General features: G+C 32.9%; 1 protein-coding gene across 8 annotated transcripts; it reads right to left on the minus strand.

Moving 5' to 3' along the window:
• Nucleotides 1-327: 327 nt before the first annotated feature.
• LOC112290334 (auxin response factor 6) lies at nt 328-8,223 on the minus strand. Of its 8 annotated transcripts, none has more exons than XM_024536499.3 (17): nt 7,347-8,223; nt 6,978-7,202; nt 6,337-6,449; nt 5,997-6,095; nt 5,441-5,500; nt 5,157-5,306; nt 4,826-4,910; nt 4,377-4,467; nt 3,968-4,132; nt 3,723-3,845; nt 3,487-3,562; nt 3,241-3,376; nt 2,390-2,973; nt 1,911-2,046; nt 1,594-1,745; nt 1,244-1,434; nt 328-942 (listed from the first exon to the last, which is right to left on the minus strand). In XM_024536499.3, exons 2-17 carry the CDS (start codon nt 7,039-7,041, stop codon nt 753-755), a joined length of 2,415 nt encoding a protein of 804 aa, XP_024392267.1. In that variant the 5' UTR covers nt 7,042-7,202; nt 7,347-8,223; the 3' UTR covers nt 328-752. The 8 variants fall into 8 exon arrangements, with proteins under 8 accessions (XP_024392267.1, XP_024392264.1, XP_090111317.1 ...); XM_024536496.3 differs by having other exon boundaries at nt 1,594-1,754; nt 7,347-8,190; XM_090255191.1 differs by having other exon boundaries at nt 7,371-8,058.
• Between the last annotated feature and the right edge of the window lie 16,845 nt (nt 8,224-25,068).

Raw genomic sequence — 25,068 nt, forward strand, 5'->3', positions numbered from 1 at the left:
GAATCGGGCTCTTTCTCTTGTTTGTTGTGTGTGCACCATTTAACTTTGTTTAAGAAGAAGTGAGATGAATGGTTGTAGAAGCGACTCTCAAACAGATGGATCTCCAGTGTAGTTGAAGTGTGTGTGCAAAGCATGGAGGCAGACCAGAAAGAACCTCCTACTGGTCGGCAGTACATAAGTCTTTGCAGTATCAAACAAATGAAAGATCTCTGTACGAGGGATGGAATGTACACGAATTTCGCAAATATATTATTCTCAAGCGCCCGATTTCATTCAATTAGTAGAGGATTCTGGAAAAACACATTGGCAAGCAAATATAGGAGACTGTTAGCGCAAGTTTGAGTACACGAGCTCCCCGTGCACCGTCGTTACGAGGAATGGTAGTCTTTCCTCGTCTTTTACTGTGAACAGTACAATGTGTTGCTGATAGGATTGCACAAAAATGAGGATTTGTGATATTACTACAACTTGTGTTTCATCTTCTCTGACTGGGAATCGCACCAACTGTTAAGGGTTACATAGAACAGGTTGTGATATTGTTCGAGGTTGTTTAGATTTGGCTTTAGCAGTAGTTACAAATCGTCATGTTCCTGCACGTCCAGTGCCAGAATGTAAATCATGGCATAATCTTGAGACCAAATTGGCGAATCTTCGTGCATGGAATTGAGGAACCAAACTAACTTCCCAGTTATGCAAGCTAAATATATCGTAGGAAGTTGCTTCTCTTTTCTCTTGGGCTGCGACTCAGTGGTCTAAAGCCCACTTGAAGGATCAGGAAGGGAACTTTGAGGGTACACCTCGCCGGAGTCGCTACTGATTAATCTTTGTGGCTGCAAGTGTTGCACTGGGACTGTCTCCAGCATCTTCAGCTGATCCTGACTAATCTGTGTCACTTCTGACGGCGAGAGAATTTTGATCGAACGTACGCAGTTCAAGAAATCTCTGCAGGTAGGAAAATGCCTCACGTCAGTAAGATATAAAGTTTCAAAAGGTACATTTGAGACCACCCAGGGGCTCAACACATCATGTGAAAGTTAAGGAATTCTTATCAGAGCATACTCTAGATGTTACAGTATGACATGCTTTATCAAGGTCAAAGAGCTCCCTGGAGAATAGAAAAAAAGGTATAAATAGCTCGAAAATTGGAAGAAGCATTAGCTGATCAGAGCAAATACCACTGTTGATAAAAGAGAGCGAGACAATCACAACAAAATAAACATCATTATCGTTGTTGATTACTTACTCCCATGGATCATCGCCTAAAAGAAGTGTGTCATTTTCATTGTCGACAAACACGATTTGCCATCCTGATGTGGGAGGATCTTCCATCAAGCAATCCAAATGAAACATCTTAGCCAGTTCCTTCCTAAGTTCTGCGTAAGTATTGAAGATCCTAACATCCAAAGATCTCCCAACTGATCCAAGCTTGTGCACCTGAGCATACAGAACTAAGTCAAAATTTACCCACGTACACACCCACAACGCACAAAGCCGATAAGAATAGAAGAAACAACGGTGAAAATAAAAGAAGTTCCAGTTGCAATGAAAGATGTCTACAGTGCAGAATTTAGGATAGGCATATGAATCCTAGACCTTGGTGAAGGTGCGCTGAGACGATGCAGGTGGCCATCCTGTATTACGCTGAAATAATCCATTTTCATCCAACACCTCACCAGACATCATACCATTGCCCATGGAATCTGGAGTAGCCGGCGGGCCGTATGCAGATAGAAGCACGTTCTTGCCTGTAACATCTTTTGTATTCTCGTAAGTGTGAGAACTAACAGCACTCAAGACAATCACAAGTCAATCCACACACACACCAAAAAGCACGTGACCACGGTCAGCTTGCACCTAATCTGAGTTCTATTTATTGTTGCTGAATTCAGGAGGGGGCCGAAGTCCCAGACCTTGCAATGCTGATTCGTTGTTTTGGGGCAGCGCGAAAGATCCGGGCACTCCACCGCTGGGCGCCTCAACACGAGTGTGTTGGGATAGGATGAGTGATTGAGAATCAGGTTGATTTGGAAACCAGGGCGTGGAACCCTGCCACACAGTTTATACAAATGATACTGTAATAATCGACCATGTAGTAAGACAGCAACAAATTCTCACATGCGCATTGAGGTACTTGCTGAACGTCATGTGAACTCATTACTTGGAAAATGGCCATAAGAAATCGTCACAACGCCTGAAACTGATGATAGTTTTACTACTAATGGATCCCATCTAGAAGAGACAAGAAACATTCTGTCAAGCTCACATGAAGCTGAAACAAACATTCTGCAGAATATTTCCAGAGAAACAAGAAGACGTGGCTGAGCAAGATCATCGTGACCGAGAAACCTCGAACTAACTCAGCATGGACTACTATAGCAATTGCAAGTACCTGAATAAACTCTTGCATTGTCCCGCAGGGCTGCAATCCATTTTGACTTGTTCGCATCATACTCGTGAGTTGATGCCCCCCATTAGAGGTTAATGGGTTACTACTTGGAGCCCTTCCCATCATCTCCTGATAGGAGAAGGAATTAGACGTCGTAGCGGGAGGACCCAGCTGCACGTCGGATTCTCTGTAACTTGATGACCTAGCGGGGTTTCCCAAATCTGTGGTTTGTGTTTGGCATGTGGACATCTGCAATTGAGGGCCTGGAACGTCATTGATGTGTTGCATGAGTTGCTGAGGTTGAGGATGAGACTGGTGCTGACGAAAATGCAGCTGTGACAACAGCGGTGATTGAGCCAGCAACTGTTTCGAGGAATCTGCAGTCCGAATTTCTTGCAAGGCCGCTGCAGCAAGAGCACGGTACTGCTCATTCTGAGATGAAGGTACCATGGATCCGACATTCTGTTGGGGTAGTCGCATCCAAGAGGTGTTCATCGCCAAGCCACCAAATTTTTGCAATCCCAATGGGTCACTGTCGTTGGGCCACATGTGTGACTTTTTCATCAACATCTCCAAATCATCTTCTCCTGATAGAAAGAATTTCAAGCATATATTTTCAGCAAGCAGAAAACTAAGACATCTGAAGCAAAAGTGTACACTGAAGGTTTCTCCAAGAGCACAAAACCAAGCGACCTATTTTTGTCCAACGTAAAGAAAGAAAATAAGATTACAATAATTATGATTAAGAATTTCTCAAGACTGGAATTCACCCCGTCGTAACTAAATTGTGGATCGTCACTTGAAAATGTATTCAGCAACACATCCAAGTGCGCTTCATAGCTGAACACCCTTACCAGGCATGCCCCGAGGACGCTTCGATCTCAAAGCAAGGGGAGGAGGGCAGAGCAGAAACGGCGTAGTCAAGGGTTCAATCTCCCAAAGAGACACTCTGTGCTGCCTTTCACCAGCCGTAGATTCATCCCATCCAACCTACGTAGCAAATTCGTAATAAGACACTATTAGTGCACGAGCCAAACACCTAGAAATGAAAACAATGAAGACTAATATAAGTTTCATGATTCGGACTTATAAAGACACACCTTGAGTGAACGCCAATGTGATTTGGGCCATCTAATAGGATCGAGATCCCCTAAACCAGTAATCGTGCCCACATACCTGACAAATTAAAAGCCAACACGGAATTGAGATTTACTACAACTCAGCCGTCAACGAAAGAAATGCAAAAACCATTCAAATAAGTAATAGATAAAGAAGCTGGCACTCACATCTGTAATTATCTATTGCATGATCATCCAATTAAAGTGATGCCTCATACCTTCTTACACTCGATTCCTCGGTTTCAAACACCATTCGGAAGCGCATGCCCACTGTGAATTGAGTGTTATATAAAGCCTTGTGGTATTTTGTTAGAGGAATGACAAACTCAGATGGACTTTGCCTGCAAAGGTGAGACTTCGTAAGCATACTACCTAATCAAAAAAAAATTCAATCTTCTTATTTCAATATCGTGACAGATTATACGAAAACAAGCTCCCAAACGCAAAGAATTGGCATGAACACCTTGGGTTGTAGAAAATTTTAAAGCGACTGCTCGTAGCTGCAGCATGACTGGCAGCTGCAAGGACCCCGAAGTGCATGCTATCACTTGATAGTACTGAAGACGGCATGACCGTTTGTTGCCTGTTCGCCCGCCTTATGCCCAACAAGAGATTGCCTTTATCATCTCTGAAAGACAGAGCAAGTTCCATAACAGACTTAGATGCACACACAAATAAGCATACCAATCCTAATCAGGAACCAATACTATCTTCCACTAAAACAGGTATGAATCAAAAGTGCACATTGCATGGTTATCCCGACAGTATGCCTAAGAAATATATATATATATATATATATATATATATATCGGAAAAGAAACAGAATCTTTTATCAACCTATTACTGTCACTAACACCCGACGTTCGATATACCTTATAAACAATACCGAGTCACCTGCTTGCAATCTCTTAGCACTGACAAATACACTCCACCCAGTAGTGAGAAGATGCCTACGAGGTTGACCTGTACAAAGAACAAACGAAAGCGTTTGATTGTTAAATATCAGCAAAGTTGGAAACATTACGATATAATCTGTTGATGAAAATTCAATTGTCCACTTGGATAGGACTCACGGTCACACAGCCGGCTGCTAAAAGGATGACTTTGATTTACTATTGCGAGGACCAACAGAAAACATTTTCCTCTCCATTCCTTAATCGCAAAATTATACCGATGGAATATTCCTCTAGGCGGAATGACATAAGCATAATTCTGAAATAATTTGATGATCATGAAGGGATTTAATGTTCATTTGGTGTGAATGAAATAAATAATAGACATTGAATTTAATTCACATGGACCAAGAAAGTTGTAGTTTCACCTCTGTAAATATGACGAAAATGCCATTCCTGATCGTGAAGATCCCGTGCAACAAGTTCTTGGGCTGGAGGAACCCGTGTAAAATCCTGAAAGTATCATAATACAAGCTTACAACCTAGTACTCTTCTCAGCTCTCCAGAAAATGCAGACGATCAAATTAAACTAAGAAATACTGCAGGTGATCATTTCAATATGACACAATCATACCAGGTTTCTATCATACTACCAAAGAGAGTCAGCATGTCGTCTCAATCGATCCAACATATTACAGGTCAATCACAAATCTATAGACTAAAATCCATCAGTGCTAGTCTTCAGGGGAAGAAGCATACCAAGGGTGGGAAAACTTTCTCAGCAGCACGCCGTGGAATGGAGAAGCCGCCATGAGTACTAGTGTCACTGGCAGTTAAGGTCTTGCAAAAATATTCTGTCGGCTGCTTGTTGACTACTTCCAAATCTGGAGACAACAAAGCTTCTTTCTCCTGCAAAACGAAGAGACCAGTTGATGTGAATTAAATTCCTCGCCCCCGGGATGTTCAAAGACCAAAGAACAAAACGTGCACAGCAATAGATACTCTTAATCAGGCCGGATGAAGACACTGTTTTAGCAGCTTACAGATATCTGAATAGGAAGCAGAATCATTTGAGCATAGACTTCATCAGTTTCAGGGTCAGCCTGCAACAAAAAAGCTTCGATCAGCAGGAGTCACCTTACCTATTGACATTCTCTTCTGACACAGCTGAGATGTAACATATGAAATTAGGCCAAAATTGCGTCTACTAGTGAAAAATATTGAATTTTACGAATGGGGTTCCAATTCCATTCAAGAAATTCGAAGTTTTGTGGCAGTGAATACAACTTTTGGCCAAAATCTTGTGTCACATTTTTAGCTGTGTGAAACGTTAAGAGCTAAGATACGGTAAGAGGACTAGCAAGAAATTGGAAGCCACTGTTACGATGTGATAGCTCCAGTGCAACGGAGGAAAATCCAAGTATATAACAAAGAGTGATGCAGCACAGGATCGATGTTGATGCAAAATGGCTTGCAGCCAAAACTCACGAATTTACATTGTAGAATGCAAACTCGAATTTCTCAGACTATGATAACTAATTGAATCTAGCTCACAAGCCTAAAAGAGGCATGATGCATCTTCCATCGCACAACACGTACATGAAGTGTGACATTGTCAAGTAAGCAAATAATTTTCGAGGGGAGACTCGGGTAATTGGGAATGTGCGCGTCAGCATCCTTCTGTGTTGATGCAGCAACCTTGCAGCATTCCAAAATAATCAGATCAGTTACATATGGGAGTTCACTATTAACAAACAGCAAACTGCCAAGGGAGTGTGGATGAGAGGATTCTCAAAGATATGATCACACTATCAGAAAATTCTCAAGGAAATTGAATCCATGAAATGTACAATTGTATACACAACTAGCCACCAGAATATTATTTTTTAAATGGCATCTAAACTACATAATTCGACAAAAATTATAGATCTCAACGTACCTGCTCAATATGGCCTTGCGGAAAATACACCACACGGCTGCCAACGGGGGGTAAAGACACTAATGGCCCAGCACATGCGTGCCACAGCTCAGAATTGAGACTTCGTCTCTCTCCTGCGAAACACTTACCCAATATTGATTAGGTCATTGATATTAGTTGGAGAGTTCGCCCCATCTCTGAGTGCATGTGTGTGTATATATATGTGCGTGTGCGTGTGCGTGTGCGTGTGCGTGTGTGTCAATATATATATATATATATATTTCTCACTTACACACATACAATAAGAGAGAGAGCGAGAGAGAGAGAGAGAGAGAGAGAGAGAGAGACTGCACGCAAGCAGCAGACTTCACCAGTGATTAACAGATACCATCTTCCATGATGAGAAAGTCCTGTGAGTGAACACTAGTCTACAGAGCTTTCCATTTTGAGGCCAGAAGTCAAGAAACATCATAACCATACTCTCATAGAGGATTTTGGGGTGTACAGAAACTTCAGAATCCACGGTGAGTGATCGAAAACGAAGATCTTGGCGTTGTGGAGAGGTGGAGACAAAAATGAAACACTGTATATCAGCCACATAGTCGGCCAGCTTAGCTGCTATGAAATTAGAAACAGAATAAAGAGGACAGAAGTAATATTACCAGGGTCCATGGTAGCCGGACCGTAGCCCGAGGCGGAGAGCCTGGCTGGGGAACTGGAGTACATCGCGAGATGCCGAAAAATTCTTTTGTAGGGTCGGCACTATATTGAGAGAGGAACCTGGAACGCATGCGTAACTAAAGATCCGAGTCGCAGGATTTTGACGTCTTCTCTTGGACAAAACGAGCATGTCTACCAGTGCCTCATTCAGTGCTCCATCCCTTTTCCTGAACAACAATGTCTGCATTGGATTAATCCCAATACTTTTAACTGTTCAACTACTTCCTCATACACTGAAAGTTTTTTCTTCGACTTGACAATATACAGTCGCTGAGGTCGTCTTTCATAATCCACAGGGGCCTTCTAGTTACCTTCAAGCTGGCCGTAGTACTTACAGGATGCACGCACTCCTGGAGGTTAGCATCGCATCGCAGTCACTGAGTCCAGTAGGAATGATAAAGAACTTTCGTTCTGTCGTCGCTTAAAGACTAAGGTATACGCATTCCACTCTGGTTCAGCTTGTAGCAAACTTAACGTATGACCAGGCATACCCCCACTTCTGTTCCCCTACGGTATGTGAAAAGAAAAACACTCGACCTGTGATTCTTTCGTCCCTCCGTTTCAAAGCTTCTTACCTCCCTAAGGTCACAGGCCAGGCTGTGACAAAATTTGACAGAAATAAAGTTAGACTCCTACAGCCTACCGATCGAAACTGCAGGAAGGAGCTGTAACTTCGTCGCGACAATTCTATCGCTCTCTTCCAAATCTGCTCCTTCGTAGACTCGAACTCGACCTAACCATAGATCCCTTAAGTCAAAGCGTCCACTGTAAGAAGCACTCGCAACACTAATGTCGAAGCCCTTGGACACACGCACATGGAGTTCCAAAATCCACCTCCTGGTCAAAGATCCACAGTAGATATTACGATCTACAACAAAATCCTGAACTCCAAAACACCACGCAGCACCCCTTGGCAGACGAAAATTTGAGCGCGAACTGCGCCATTTTCGGCACTCTTTCAGAAAAAAAAAAAAAAAAAAAAAAAAAAAACACACGCACACACGCACACACACACACACACACACCGGAAAAGCCTCCTCGCCCCCTTAAAACTCTGCAAACCTGAGCTCTCCTTTTTCCTCTCACTCTCCCTCACTCCATTACTCTATCACTTCCTCACTTATCAGCTCATCGTCTTCACACCAGTCTCCCACAGTCCCCGCCCTTACTTACAACCAGTCAGCACTTGCGCCATTATCTCCCTTGTTGCAAGCCTCCAAAGCCTAAACAATTCTACGAATGATTCACCACCGATCAGACGAGGCGCAATCAAGACAAGGACCAGGAGACTGCTCCCCTGCGCCTATTCGAGAATTCCGTTACTGTTAAATGTCTGTCTGGAAAACTAATTTACGACGCCATGATTCCTCCACCTATCTTCTTCTCTCACTCTCCTCTCCTCTCCTCTCTTTCTCTCCTCTCCCTCCCTCCCTTCCTCCCTCTCGTCTTCTTCTTCTTCTTCTTCACCACATCAGTCGTCATCACCTCCCTGCTACCTCCACGGCTCTTCCTCCTCCTCCACCTCCTTCTCCTGCTCCTCAGCTGTTGCTGATCCACTTCTCACACACAAGCCCCCCCCCCCCTACTTCCAGCAGCCAGCCGCTCACGCCGCTAAACAGCATCTACAAGCTACAGACAAGGAACAACTCCATAGCCAGGCTCATAAAAGCAAAAGCAAAAATATCAATAAAAAAATAATAACAACAACAAAAACAACAAAAACAATCTACATATACATATTTATATTTATATATATGTAATAGAAATCCAAAGGAGGATTGGAACCGAAGAAAATGCCGCGACGGAAATATTTGAAGAGTCTTTCTTCCTCATCCGCGCTCACGGACGGACGGACGGACGGACGCACGCAGGCACCCCGCTCCAACATCCATCCATACATCCATCCATCTACATTTCAACAACTCATCCCTCTATTCACTCATTCATTCATCCGTCAGCGACGAGCCTCTTCATCGCCTCGGCGGTCATGCCGGCATGGAAATTCAAAATTGAATAAAAATCGAATAAAAAGAAAAATGGGCAATATAATTTTGCTGTGTTAAAGTCATAGGTTCGAGTGGCGGCTGGGACAGGAAAGTCCCCTTTGGCTTACTCGCAATTCCTGGTTAGATTTTCAGTATATTATCCACCGGAGACTGTCACCAGTTAGGCTATTAAAAGGAGGGAGGGTTTGGTGTCTATATACGTAACATAGCATAGAGTGGGAGGGGTCCTATTTGGGTGAGGTTATTAAAAGACTTCTACAGTGCGGGAGAGACTGTAGATGGCTACCAATCCGAATATGTATGACTCCGTCTTCCTTTTAATGGAAGGAATTTCGAAGACTTTTCTTCTTCTTCTTCGTCTTCTTCTTGTGGTGTTGTATAATAAAACGCTGTGGGAATGTATCCGTATAACGGTATTATTATACTGTTATGGTATATTTGTACTCTCTCTGGCTTCTGTACAAAAGTGACTTGTGGGTTTCGCTTTCTGAAGTATGGGAATGCTAATTTTGTGCCTGGTGATGGACGGAATTAGGGTTTGAGAAACCAAGCCTTTTTTGTTTCAAACGCACCGGCAATGGTATATATATGTACATGTATGTTTGTTAATATATATGTATATATATAGTTATGTGCATGCAAGCATGTAAGAATATAAGAAAACGGAAAACGAATCATTCCGTAGTTGTTAATTCGAAGGTGGAAAAAGTTCATTGTAACCTATAAAAAGTTCTCATGTGGGACTGGTCCTTTAATCTAGCAACATTGGTCCATTATGCCAATTGGCATCTATGTTTTTGCAATGCAATTCGTTTGTTGTAGACAATATAAAAAATATATAAATAAAATAAAACAAAATACTTGTTGTTGTAAACGTAATGCCAATTGCACCTGTGGTGGATATTGCAAGAAGTTTGTAACTAATGTTAGGGGATTTGTTAAGAGACTGTTTATATTAATCGGCAAATGGTAATCCTCACTACATTTCATGGATGATAGGATACACTATTTTTTTCAATGTCATAACACGTTTCATGGTATTATTATTATTATTGGTAGTATTATTAACCATTCCTAAACAAGGAATTATCCTCAATTCCTTTTATACTAAGATTATTACTACTTATATTACAAGTTCTCCCAAGTCCTAAATGCCAATTATCTCATTCATTTATATATACTTCTTTTGAACTGCAAGAGAATTGTAATGATAACATGCCACATGAAAGACAATCATCAAAACCTAATAAATATGAATTGGGTATGCTTTTGCAACTACTCTACCAGCTGCCACGTTGGATCGCCAACTAATTCTTCTGTATCCACATTATTTATGATTGCACCCAAATTTGTATGAAGTCTGTTTTGTGTCTTCTAAATAGTTTATTTAACCATTCCATTTTTGTTGCCTAGTTCAAAACATTGAGTGTATGTGTGTGTATATGTATACATACATACATACATACATACATACATGCACAAAAGATCAACTTTTACTAAGATTTTGGTAACATAATGCTAGTATCTTTTTTTTGTTTGCATTCCATTGTGTTGTGAAATGGGACAGGCTTGATTTGATAATTTTTATCATTCCTTTTGAGGATTTTGACTTGCTTCTCATGCATTAAACGTTTTGGTAAAAGATAGTTCACTTGCTTCACAACTATTGAGGAGAAAAGGAGAGAAAGTAGAACATGCCATGTATAATACCTTCACAGATAAGTTGATTTTTGGTTTTGATACATATGTAGTAAAATCATGGAAAGAATAGCTGTCATGTCCATCATATTTTGAATGTGACAACCACAAGTGAGTTTTGTCAGTTATGTTATTTTTAAAATTCTAGAATGTATGTTTATAAAAAGAAGTAAAAAATCCCAATTAATATTTTCATATACTAATAATATAACGTAATTCAATGCTTCTCAAGTTTCTTACAATTTTTACAACTTTCTATAACAATTAAAATTTTAACAATAATTTTGTGTAATGTTAGCCCTGGATGTGCTTCAAAATTATACATACATTCAATGTCTAAGCATTACCTCAATATTAATTAACTTCTGTAAAATAGTTTAGAATGTAAGTATTTTCCATTTAATCATTTATTTAAGTATATATTTAATATTTATACAAGGCTTATGTATATATATATATATATATATAAAGAATATTTATTTAATTGCATTTTATGATGTCATCTATCTATTGTTTGTTACTGAAAAAGTTCTATTGTTTGCTCCGAATATTCTTATATTCTTATAGCTATGGTGACAAAGAGAAACAATTTTGACTTTAGACTAAAGTGCTTTGATGTAAGTATACATACTCTATCAATTTAGAAGTATAAAATGGTTACTTGAACTGGAATTCCAACATCAACTATAACACGTCTTGATTTGATAAATAATTTTAAAATACCCTTGTTAAAGATTATATCTACATATAACCTTTTACTTGGTTTTGTTAGAGCACATTGTTTAATAAAAAATAAAAAATAAAAATTGATAGTTTAATTTTTATTAATGATATATTAATATTAATCAAGTGATATACATATATATATATATATATATATACATATACTAAGATTTTTGAAAAACATAGTAACAAAAAGGAATAAAAAAGAATCATATGTTATTTTACTAAAACTTATAAAATCTATATACCAAAAACTACAAAAGTTCAATGAGTTGTCATTTGCATTAAACATATTGATGAATATATTATATATAAATTAAAATAAGAATATTTTGAATTACAAAATACCAATGTTTTACCATTGAATAAAAGTACTTTTTTTTTAGTAATCCATAAAGTATATAACTTATATATATAGCATTAGATATTTAAATCTATTTATAAGTTTAAAAATTAGATAAATTAATAATTTTTAGCAAGAATTTTTAAAAATATACCAATGAGATGTCTACAAGAATTTTTAAAAATATTTCAAAATATATTTTTTAAAAAAATGTGTATATAAAATTAGTTTAAAATTATCATATAATAATTTAAACTGTAAAAGTAAAGTAGTAACTTAAATTTTACTACACCAGCTATAGTAATTAGTGTGGATCATATTATTTGTGAATATTGGTTTTTTACAAGATTCATATGTACTAGTGTGTATTATACTTTTTGATAAGCCATACAATTTACAAACATTTCTAAATAGTATAGATGGAGAATATATTGTTTAAATCAATTGTAATATTACTAAAGTCCTCTTCAAAATTTTACTGTAATAAAGACAATAACACTACAAATTGCAACCATGAAGAGAAGTCAAGATGTTGTATTGCAAAGTGTCACTCTATGCAACCAAATGAAAGGCAATATATATGCCATAGTAGTAATTGTTACAGAGATAGTTATCCATCACATATTGTAGCAAGCTAACCTAGCTACACACAAATTAATGTAAACCCCACAACTTAGAAATCTACACTGTTTTTTTATTATATGTTAATTACTATAGTCAATATACCATCTATAATACTACAAAAATTTGTAATTATATTTCAACTTAAATAAAACCTTAATCGATATAAATTTTATATGTAGTTAAATATTATTTAACATATAATGGTTAGATTCAAAGACAAATGAGGTATTTAACAATGAAAAAATTACATTTTTAGGCTTTTAAAAAAATTAACAAAGAGAATAATTTATCAACTCTTTTAGATTAGTATTTGTTTATACATGTTGCATAGTAAAATTTAGTATATAGAAATTTAAATAATTATAGTTTAATTTTTATTAATTAAAAAATAGTTTATATAAAAATCTTAAAATTAACAAGCATATATTAGTAGTAAAAAAACATCGTTAAACAAGATAAATGGAGTCTTTGTAGAATATTAAAATATAAAACAATAAATTAAAACATTACTTAATTTTTTTGTATGTGTATATATATATCAAAATCTAGCTTTTACTTTTTTTTATTAAGATAGTAATTAAAAAGTATAATTTTTGTATTTTTTATATTTATCCAAAAAAAATTGATAATTTCCAAAATTTTAAAACTTAAAAAAATGATAAAATAATTTAGAATTGAAAAAAATTAGATAAATTAATCTATCCAATAAATTTTAATTTTATAGACTATCTTATATCTTGAAATTAGTTAATTAATATTATAAAAAATTATATATAAATATATATATATATATATATATATATAGAAAGAGAGAGATGTTTAAATGATCCATCCATTCACTAAATCAATCCAATCTATTGTGGGAAACAATGGAGGTTGGAATAAGAATTGGAAACATGGGAAGCAGAACAGATGAAGAAGACCAAGGACATAGGAAGCATGGGCTGAGAACAAGGGGGATCATATTTTAATCATGGTTATAATAAGATGGGTATATTTAGTAAATAGGTAGATCATTTTAACATTTATTTATATATAAGCATAAATAATTATAAAAATTAAGATTACTTCAAAAGAATTTTAAAGTTTAAATTTTAAATACACTTTGTAATTAAGTTTGCATTCTAAATTTAAATTAAAAATGAATAACGGTTGGTAAAATGAAAAGTTTACAATTAACATAATTCAACTAAATTACTCATGAAATGATTTAAATAATAAATTCAAGGATTAAAATTTTATGTGGTGTTATTATTATCTAAAATAATAGAAAAAAAAAAAAAAAAAAAAAAAAAAACTTAATGCAACTAATTTATAAGATAAAAGAAATATAATATAAAGTGATCATTGATAAGTAGAATCTTACAAATATTCCATAAATTTCTAATTATAGTTGTAAATTAGATATAGAATTAGATTTACATAAATTATTTTTTTTATCTTTACATATAATTTATCTGAATAATCTTGTAGTACTCTATACATGAAATCTTATCCCATAGAATTAAATTAAAATTCTTTAGTATTACTGCTTTACAATTTGATGAACATATCAGAATTCATCATTGTTAGAGGATGTTTCTATTACTCTAATTATATAAAAAAAAACAATAATAATAACTACCAATCACATACATTAATTTGAAGAAATTTGAATTATCACTTATTTTCATTTATTTATTTATTTATTTTTGATAGAAATTGGAGATCTACATAAACTAGTTTCGGTAAAGATGATGTTTCTAAAAACATATGCCATATCAGAACTCCAAATATTTTTGGATATGCATGGCTAAACTGTATACTTCAATTTTCTTCAAGATTATTTCTAAAGGTGCCTTGTTATAATCTTAATTACTTGAATAATTTTAGATGTTTTTAGAAATTAATACTAAAGAAGCTCTAGAATACCCTTCAAATGAATGTATTGTCTCAAATTTTGATTTTTTAAAGCTTTGAAGAATACGAGTTAATTTATAAAACATTCTAAGTTCATTCAACAAATGACATTCATTTTCTATGATTGCAATTGATAAGCTTAAAACTTTTGTCATAGTTCATACTGAATTGATGCAAATAAAGTTTTTTTTTATTTTTTTTATTTTTTTTTGCAATTGATTTTATGATGAGTGCTACTAATAAGGCACTCAAAAGAACATTAAACTATCAAGTCTTAAATTTCAAAATAAAATTTTTCCTTAACACCTAAAGAAATATCTAAATTGAAGCTGGTATATTTTTATTGAAATATTGGAAAGATAAGAGATTAGTTGTTTTTATTAACTTTATGGTTTCCTAATAATATGAAAGCATATATATATATATATATATATATTGTATCAAATTTCAATATATTTTTTAGTATTTGAAATACAATATAAAACATTTGAACATTTAAACTTAAGAATACAAATAAAATTTGAATATAATATACATATGCATACATGTATGAAGAGAATAAATCTTATCAATGTGTAAAAGGGAACTAATCATATGACCTCTTAATTTAGAGGTTGATTTATTTTTCATACTGAGAAAAAAATATTTAAAGTATATATTATTGATTTTAAGCATTCATATCAAAATTTATTTTCAATATCTGTATAGTTAGCCACTAATGTCTCTAAATAAAACATTATTTAAATTTTTATAATGTTATCAAATTCATCCTCAAGTCAAATGTCCTTGTGGTTTAAAGTGAAAATCAAGTTTTGCTCCCAAATAATCAGCATTTTCTGTGTTTACATTTCAAAATATCACATATGGTTTTTAATATCAAACATGCTATGCATGCTCAAGTTCAATACACTTTTATCTCCACTAGTTGAAGAATTATTATGTTCTAACATGGGACTCCATTTTTATTAAGTCAACACAAATTTTAAAAAAAAATTAAAGACATTAACTTAACCATACATCAACTCTATTTAGTAGTGTTTTCAATGCAATTAACTTGACTACTGTTGATGGTATTGATTCATATTCTTTCATGACAATCAAGGCACGACTCAACTCAATCATGTTACCATAAATTAAGTGCATTAGCATTATTTCAAGTAAGGATACTTACTTTTAAGTAATATTAATAAGATACTTTTTTTGTTTGCAGAAACACGTGGCATTGGTAATATTTGTGTCAATAAAATAAAAATGAATACACAGCAAATTATTTAAATATTTTTATAGAAAAATTGTACCACTTCAAATATTCTTACTTGTTGCTACTAAATATTTCACAGAGTGAAGCAATGTGCATGTGTTTTATTGTTGTTCTTCATTGTAAGAGCTCACTCATTATATACTATTTTTATATTTAAAGAGCTTCTAATGATAAGCTTAAAACTAGTATTCAAAATTCCATTTATTGTATGTTTCAGTTTAATTTAGAACTCAAGAAAATTTCCAACCTCTTACAAAACCTTATTTGATACTCACTTTTACACAATTATCAATAATCACCAAAAAAAATATGCATTTTCAATAATGATCAGCTTAAGGAACGTTTTATAAAAATTAAGGTTCCCATGTGATGCTTGTGTTGCACTCAAAAAAGTTGGTGTGTTTCGGAGGGAGAGGATCTATATATATATATATATATATATACACATACATACACACATTCACATGCATTTTAATATATTTATTTTATAATTTTCTTCTCTATTTATTTTAATGATAGTAATTAATGTGAGAGAATCATGACTAGTGGTGAGGTAGGTGTGATTTTGAATTTGTTGAATCCAAGGATTGATTATATGAGATTGTTGTAAGTATTGGATAGACACAAACTAAAATTCATGTTGTAGGTCCACATTGAAAATTAAATGTGGATGGTATTGATATTGCATCTGAGATTTTAAGAGCAAAATTGTGATTGCCATTTGAACATGTTTATGTGATCCCACACAAAATATTATAATTTCTTTTTTAGGTATGTATAAATGTATATAGATATATATATATATATAGAGAGAGAGAGAGAGGCAGACTTTTAAAAGTTTATTAATACAAAAAATGATGTTGTATTTGGGACTGCAATATGAAAAGCACATTCATCTTGTTTATGAGTAACAACCATCTTATTATGGTTTATGATAGTTTGATACAGAAAGTTATGTGTGTGTATATATATATATATATATATATATGTAGTTGTGTTAATTAAAAGAAGAAAGTGGTAGTAAAAGCAGAAATGGTTCTCATAACATGAAAAGATATTAATAACAACCCATGCATCAAAAATTGAACTTGTTTGTAAAAAGAATGTTGGTAAGTATGTGCAAGTTTTTAAATGAATTATATACATCTTAATATATATATATATATATATAAATAATTTGTACATGGTTACATGTGTTATAATGAACATGTTTGGAGCATTAAAATAATTTTAAAAATGATATTTCATAAATAAGAGCATGTTGATTCAGTTTTGATTACATTACATGCCCATTTTGTAAAACATTATAATCTGTTACAAAAAGGTGATTACACATTAATAGATGAATCAAGATTGTATGAAAGAAAGAATTTCTTCTTAACCAAAATCAAAATCAAACCCAATTCTTATATACAATTCAAGATCTGAATCAAATTAAAATTTTCTGTCACATATAATACTTTTAAAAAGGTTCAGTTCACATTAACAGCATTACTTCAGTGGCATTTATATAATCTCATTGCTAGATCTGCCAGTAAAAAATGAGCAATACTTGTGTAGATTATAGCAGCAACATTTACTTCATGTCCATTTATTTCAAGCCTATTGTTTCATCTTCATGAAAAAATACTAAAAACAAAATGAATAAGCAATGCTTTCATTTATAATCTTTTATAGGTTTTGCAGTCTTGCATGGTTACATGACATCTTGGGAAACAAGGTTGCTCCATTTTAGGGTTTTGGGGCTCAAAACCCATAGGGCCCCATTTGTAGTACAAGGTCATAGATTTAGGGGTTTAAGAAATTGGGGCTCCAAGGTATGAAATCTCAACTATAAAAAATTGGGCTCAATATGTTTTAAACATACAAGGCATGAGGTCTTGGTTCAAAATAAGAATAAAAATAGGGTTTCAAGGTACGAAATCTCAGATGAGAATAAAATTAACACCCCCAGGTATGAAGTCTCAGATAAGAATAAAATTAAGACTCCAAGGTATGAAGACTTGAATATAAAACATTAGGGCTCCAACAAGGTATGGTCTTAGATAATTAAAAAAATTAAAATTAAAAAATTAAAAAGTAATATAAAAAAGTAGGGCATTAAGGTTGAAAGTGTTAAAGGATTTAGGGTAGAGGGCATTGAGGGACTAAGTAGTATTAGTCCTTGGAGCTATATTTATCCACATAGGGCCTACTCAGCACCCCCCCCCCCCCAACTTAGTCTCCCCCCTTCCCCTTTGACCAAGCCCACCTTGTTTGGCCCTCCCTTGGGATGCTGCTGGACCCCATTCACACCGCCGCAATGAGACCCAACGCGGCTCCTCGTGTGAACGAGGCTAATGCTTCTCAAGCCTCAGGGACTTGACCCTATCCAGGATTTGAAATAAAACCCCCATGTACTATTCTTGGACCTCGGGAACTCCGTTTGAATATTTATTACAAACATGTTCCTCTTTTCCTTTCTTACTTACTTTTATTTTTGTTCTTTTTGTATTTGCAGGGGTTTTCATTTTGCCGTCATGGGTGTGATTCCGATGAATGTTTAAGCACGAGGATAGCGCGGGATTTCATCTTCATCCGTTTTGGGTGGATTCCAATTTGGATGAATAATGAGGGTAGTCTGCGTGCCATATATTTCATCCACGTTCATTCGTTTCCTGGGACAATTGTGAACCATGGCACAAGGACGATAAGTTAATGAACGTTTTCTTTTTCTTTTTTCCAAACTCCACTTTCAATATACATATATATATATATATATGTATATATATGTTATTTTGTTCTGAATGTGTTAATGCTATGAGAGAAATAAGCGTGTGGAGAACCAATATGATTGTATGAAACTTAAAAGCATATAATGTGTCACACGATTAAGTAACAATAATAATTATAAACATTCTTGTATATATACATGTTTGAATTACAGTTGCTGTTTTATGCATGGATTTTTCTTTTTCGTGATTTATCTTTTCTAGACATGGTTAATTCTAGAAAGTACCTTATAAGTCATAATAGATCAAATAAAATTTAAAAATTAGCTTCAGTAAAAAATGATGCTGTTTTTATATTTATTTCTTAACAAATATTTTTTAAAAAATAGTTTTTTATAACAAAACGTTTATGGACTGTTATCACATTGCAAAAATGTCATGATCTGCAAAATAATTTGCAAAACTTTGCAAGTATATGTGTGGGTGTATATGTATATGTGTATATATAAACAATAAAAAATATAGGAAAGTCCAGGTTTATTGTAGAAATTTGTAAATTGTAAACAAAAGTGTAGTTGGTCAAAAAGTTTGGTTTGAAAAACTGATGTGTTAAATGATAGTTCAAAAACCTTGCTTGTTAAGAATTATAATAGTGAAACAATCATATAGGGAAGAAAAAAGATGTTTCTTTTCTTTTTCTTTTCTTTTCTTTTGCGATCAATTTTTTACTAAACATAGCATTTTCATACTAAATAGCAGTTCTACATACAACAATATGAAAAAACGCAGATTCTTTAACATTTTACAAAACAGCATTCTACTTTTTTATTTAAAGAATCTGGCTTACAACTTTAGCACCATTCCACTTACAATAACAAACCATTACTATCTAACATGATAATAATAGAAAACATAAGTCTTATTATAATTGTATTTATCTATTCTTGCTGATATATATATATATATATATACATATACATAATAGAAAAGCCCTATCCACATGAACTCAATATGAAAACTCATTCTTCTGGTTACTCTTTGAGGTATATGAGAAATCTTCAAATACAGAAAACCATACATCACATGATTACATTTAATTAAGTAATTGGTTCAAGTTTATTTTCAATAATCCATGGTCTCTCCAGGGCAAGGCTGCCGTTACAGCAAGGCTGGGAAAGAAGGAAGCACAGGAATATCCTTGAGTTTCTAGAACCAACCCCAGGATGGATGAACGTGGACGAGAGAAGAATGGCCAGGGCAATGGATGGAGGAACAAACGAACGGAAGGACGGACGGATGGTTATATGGGAAGGAGATGGATGAATGAAGAATGCTTATTGTGTGGTTAGATGAATATATAAATGAGAGGTTGGTTGTATCATCTGTCCATCTTATGTGGAGGTAGAAGGTGGTGGGCCACGGTGGAGAGGGGGGGTCAGGCATTAGGGAATGAGAGCACATGGCCACATGGCCACGTGGACCTCATTGCTGACATGATGAATGGCCTCCAATTATGGATCCAACCCCCCTCGGTGACAGGCGCCCACGTGGGCACGGGCCCTGCTCTATAACCACCAGCGAGGACTTATCCATTTATTACATTTTACTATATCATCCCCCCCCCTTTAATACGTTAAAATTGTTGCAAATGTAACAATCACCTTCTAAAAAATTTAATAAGTATTCTTAATAATGGATAGAATGAATGATGTATGCTTGTGTGAACATATATATATATATATATATATATACATGTATGTATGTGTGTGTGTTCATGTATATTTGTATTATTATTATTGAAAATAATGTGTTTTTTGTCTTTGGAATTGTGTTTTACTTATTTTAAGATTCTATTGTGTGGTAGCGTGTGTAAGAAAGATTGAGTTTTGTTCAATGTTTCATTTGGTATTAAATTTTGCATTTAATTTTTTGATACAATTTTAAAAACTTGCAAGAATCGTGTTCTACGAATCTTTCAAGTGGAATGCGTAGGAATTTATTTATTTTCTGAATGTTTTGTAGAGTGTAAAATTTATTAGAGGATATTTTTAAAAAATTTTTTTGCTGATCTTCCCACAATGGTTGTTGCACACCATGCAAAACATAAATTCAAATTATTAGTTTTACGATATACATACATACATACATACATAATGTATTTAGACTTGACTTATACATATTATATTTAATAAATAAATAAATAAATAAACCCTTTAAACACCAATTGTCCTCTATTAAAAAACACGTATTTTTATATTATTTTTGAAAGCAGAATCTAAAACATTTAATTAAAATTTAGGTAGACAGTTGTATTCAACAATGATGGGTTCACACATTTTTTATAGCCTTGAGAGAAAAAAATTAAAAAAAAAAAAAAAAAAAAAAAAAAAACCTACAAAAAACCTACAAAAAACAAAACATACAAATTTAGGATACAAACATGATGATATGATGCTTTACCAATATAACTGAATTAAGACGAAATTATTTTTTCAATTACCAAAAACTCACTTCCACCATTCTATTGCACATTAGTAACAAGACTAAAGCCAATTACAGTATCAACCTGTTTAACAATAGTTTGTGACCACTTTATTGTCAATTCAACTCTTACTAAGTCCATGCATGTGATATTATTTGGCAATCAAAGTAGTTTTAGAATAACTCACTTGTTAATTTATGGATCTTGTCGTTATTACAGGATAAAATATTTTACATATCTGACATCTTAGAAACTTTTTGCAGAACTAACATAGCTTGTATTGTAAATAGATTTATAATTGAGTCTTCACCATATAGATTTGGATGTACAAATCTATATATATATATATATATATATATATACATATATAATTGGTTTATAAGAATCATCACATATTTAAGTTTACTTACTTATTTGTTTTTATTTTGGTTTTGAATTTCTACATTTGAACATGCGTATTATTGATCAATATGCTTTAGAATAGGTCGTGTAAACAATGAAATGTAATTTTACTGTCGTTTTGGCTTACATTTGATTCATTAGATTACACGATATTATCTTTAAATTGATCTTAGGAATAGTATATTTATTATTATTATTATTATCTGAATTTATTTTAATATTATAAACATAAAATACATATGTTTACAGCATATTACCAGTATTTGGTTTTCCATATTTTAATATGAATAAATTGATGTTTTTTAATATATATATATATATATTATTTTATTTTTATGTAGTTTTTATATAAAATACATATGTTTTTGCAATTAGAAAAAGACCATAGCCAATTAAATAATCATAAACATTTGGGATACTAAGAAAGATTTAAAATGGAAAGAAACAAATGCATTACTTATATCATACAATTATTTCTTTAATATCTTGTTCTGTTTGCATTTGTTTCTCATATTCTCTAACATTTATTTTTCCATTAAAATATAAAACAAATAAATTTATAGATAACTAAATTATAAGATCGTATATGTTATGTTGAAATATTTGCTATGTTATTAAAGCAAAATAGCAGCAATCGTGCTAAGACTGTTTTTATTTAGAGCATATGATTATTTCTAAACTTAAAAGCATTAACTTTAAACTAAATAAAAATTTAAATTATTTATTTTTCAAAGTTTTTTCTCATAATTATCATCTGATTAAATTATTAAATCAAAAGCCATTGTAAATCATGATTTATTTTGCTTCTAATTATTATTTAATAATACCTCTATAATGCCAAAAAAACATTATTTTGCTTATAATAAAGACCATACTATTGACAATCATAAATCTTAGAAAAACAATTATCTAACTAATGTTATAAAAGACACTTAATTAAAATATTTACTTCAATGATAGTTAAATATCTGTTTATTTTATTTTATTTTATGTATTTAAGTATAGATAAAAAAAATTACTAGTACTATTATTACTATTATTTGATTTCTTTTTCATATTAATTAGGAAGTTATCAATGTATTATATCTTATTCTACGAATGTCTAATTTATTTTTTATTAAATGACACTCATTGATTGTATATTTTTTAAATTTATATATTTAATAAAAAATATTTTTGTTAAGAAAAATTTTACGTATTTATCAACCTTTAGAAATTATTATTACTACTATTATTATTTTAATATTAAAGCATATTATACTTAGATGAAACATGTATATGATTTGTCTTTAATTCAAGTATGAAATACTTTCAAGTTTTCAAATAATTGTATTTAAATTGAATGAGTATCACTTGAACAATAATATTGTAATATTTTTTTCTAATAAATGATATATTGGACTAGATTGTATTATTACCATATTCATTTCTTCATATTTTTATTTTTATTTTTATTTTTTGTACCTACATTTTTTGTTGTATTGAGTGCTTTCAAATTTTATATTTTATTTGGTTACAATTCTAAAAGTATTTTTTCTTTGTTCAATGCTAATTTTCCTCTAAGATGTTTTAATAAGAAATAGTGTGCAATAAAGATTAAAATAAAACATCAGTTTATTTAATGTAGGATTTAAAAAATATATATTTTTAAACCTCAAATTGTTTTGGTAAAATATAATCTCACGTTTTTTTATTAACATTGTGAACTTTTATTTTAATGAATTCAAATTCTACATATACACATTGGTTCTGTAAATAATCAATTAGAAGCACAAAATTATTATGACTCTGTATATTGTAGCAAGGTCGTAGCTAATAGCATCTAAAATTTAAAATTTCTAATTCTATCTTGCAACTTTTGCATGACAATGCTTGTATTAGCTATTCCCATTTTGATTTCCAAATTTTTAAAATTTCAAATATAAGCACATTGTCAACCTTGTTCAAGTATTTTTCAAATAAAAAATCCTTTCATTTACTCATAACATAAAAATTAAATGTTACAGTGTGACATCTTCAATGTTACTTGTAACTTATGTTCAAAAAATAAAATCAAACTATAAGCTATCATCAAACTCCATACATCAGCTTAACTTAACTTTAAGTAATTTATAATTAACAACTTTAATTACCAACTTTGTATATTACATTTCTTAAGCATTTATACATACATACATACATACATATATATTCACACACTTAAAAAATATAACCAAGATATACCTATATTTTTTGAATGTTCATTTATTCAATCACTAAGAACAACTGACACGTTGTTCACAACTAGAAGTACTATGAGAATTATTAGTAGTACTATTACTACAACTTGTTGTTTAAAGGAATAGTCTTAGTGATGTTAGCTTGCTGCCGTGCAAGCACACACACACACAATGCTATGCTATGCTTGCTTACTTACTTTCAAGTGATAAGCATGAAGTACTATCTCGCTCTCACCCTCTCTCTCCTTTGGTGGGGTAGCCAAATAAAACAAAGCCAATCCTTGAAACAAGTGCCAACCCACCCCACCTCCCATTTTTTGTCACACTACTCTCCTTGGCCTTTACCTACATAAATATGCACACCCATTCATATACATATACACAAACATACACATACACTCTCAAATGTATGTGTATAAATATGAATATATATATATATATATATATAGTTATGACTTAACTAGTACTAAATGGCATTGTGTTTTATATTTTTTTTTTGTTTTTTGTGATACATAACTTTTTTTGAAGGGGGTGGTGGCAGGCATCTTCTCTGACAGCCCCACCATGTTGACACCTGCCAGAGCACAATAAGATTAAACCCTAAAAGAAAAAGATAGTTTAGGGGTTGTACTGACTGGCTGACTCAGCAACTAGGGCAGCAACTTGGGCAGTGGTAACAAAACCCACGTGAAGATGGAGACATTCTTTCTAAGCGGGCGGGCAGGCAGGTGCATGAAATGACATGCCCACATGGAGCTGAATAAATCAAATGAATTAATAAGTGAACCTAAATGAATGAATGAGTAAATGTATGAGTGAGTGAGTGAGTGAGTGATATTGATGATGATGGTGCAGGAACTGGGGCATCATGCTCTGCAGCAGCAAGGCAGGCAGGAAGGATAATACCCTATCCACTGTATTACTACTCCCAACTTTGTCATTTAAAAAAAAACATCTATCCCCCAAAAAATGGTTAAAAGTTTCTAAAAGTAGTTAAATGTATTGGAAAAAGTAGTGTAAAGGTAGTGGTTTAAAAATAAATGATAAGACACAAAATAAAGGGAGGGGGGGGACTTGTATGATGATGTAAGTGTGGGTAGAAGTTTTTGTGCACACCATCACATGCAAACAGGTTTCAGTTTGTTTGGAAATATATCTCATTGTCAATTTTGCTCACTTTGTTGTGGACATAATGTAACTATACTACACAATGTAGCAATGTGAGTAGGGAGCCCTAATTGACCCATTTGTGGGATTTTTGGGTGGAAAAGTAGCATGTGGGTGGTGGAATTAGGGTTCTGGGATTAAGTCATATATATATATATATATATATGAATTTTTTTGTTTTTGTTTTTGTGGGGTGGGAGAGCAAGTAACAAAAGCATCCATTAATTGTTGCGGTTGTTGTTGCTGCTGCTGAGCCAGGATGCCTGAAACACTGTAGCAGTTTTCTTTCCTTTTTTTTTTTTTTTTTCTTTTTTTCAAAATAATATTTTATATTAAGTCCATAATTTTGAAATAATTGTTTTTTAATAATAGTTTATTATTACTACTACAATTGTTATTATTATTTTCATTTGCCTTATTTAAAGCAAAGTTGGAACAGGGTGTGGATGGTTCATCACACATGTCCAGTGTACTACCTTGTTTTTGTCTAATAGTCAT

Source organism: Physcomitrium patens, chromosome 13, assembly GCF_059467195.1.
Source record: "Physcomitrium patens ecotype Gransden chromosome 13, ASM5946719v1, whole genome shotgun sequence".
NCBI lineage: Eukaryota > Viridiplantae > Streptophyta > Bryopsida > Funariales > Funariaceae > Physcomitrium > Physcomitrium patens.

What these genes read in the sequence shown, in the direction of transcription:
- LOC112290334 (XM_024536496.3), bottom strand. Translation starts at nt 7,041, where the DNA reads ATGTACTCCAGTTCCCCAGCCAGGCTCTCCGCCTCGGGCTACGGTCCG. An exon ending in CGCAAGGCCATATTGAGCAG is followed by an intron (nt 6,096 to 6,336) that starts GTACGTTGAGAT and finishes GAATGCTGCAAG; the next exon opens with GTTGCTGCATCAACACAGAA. An exon ending in TGCTTCCTATTCAGATATCT is followed by an intron (nt 5,307 to 5,440) that starts GTAAGCTGCTAA and finishes TTCGTTTTGCAG; the next exon opens with GAGAAAGAAGCTTTGTTGTC.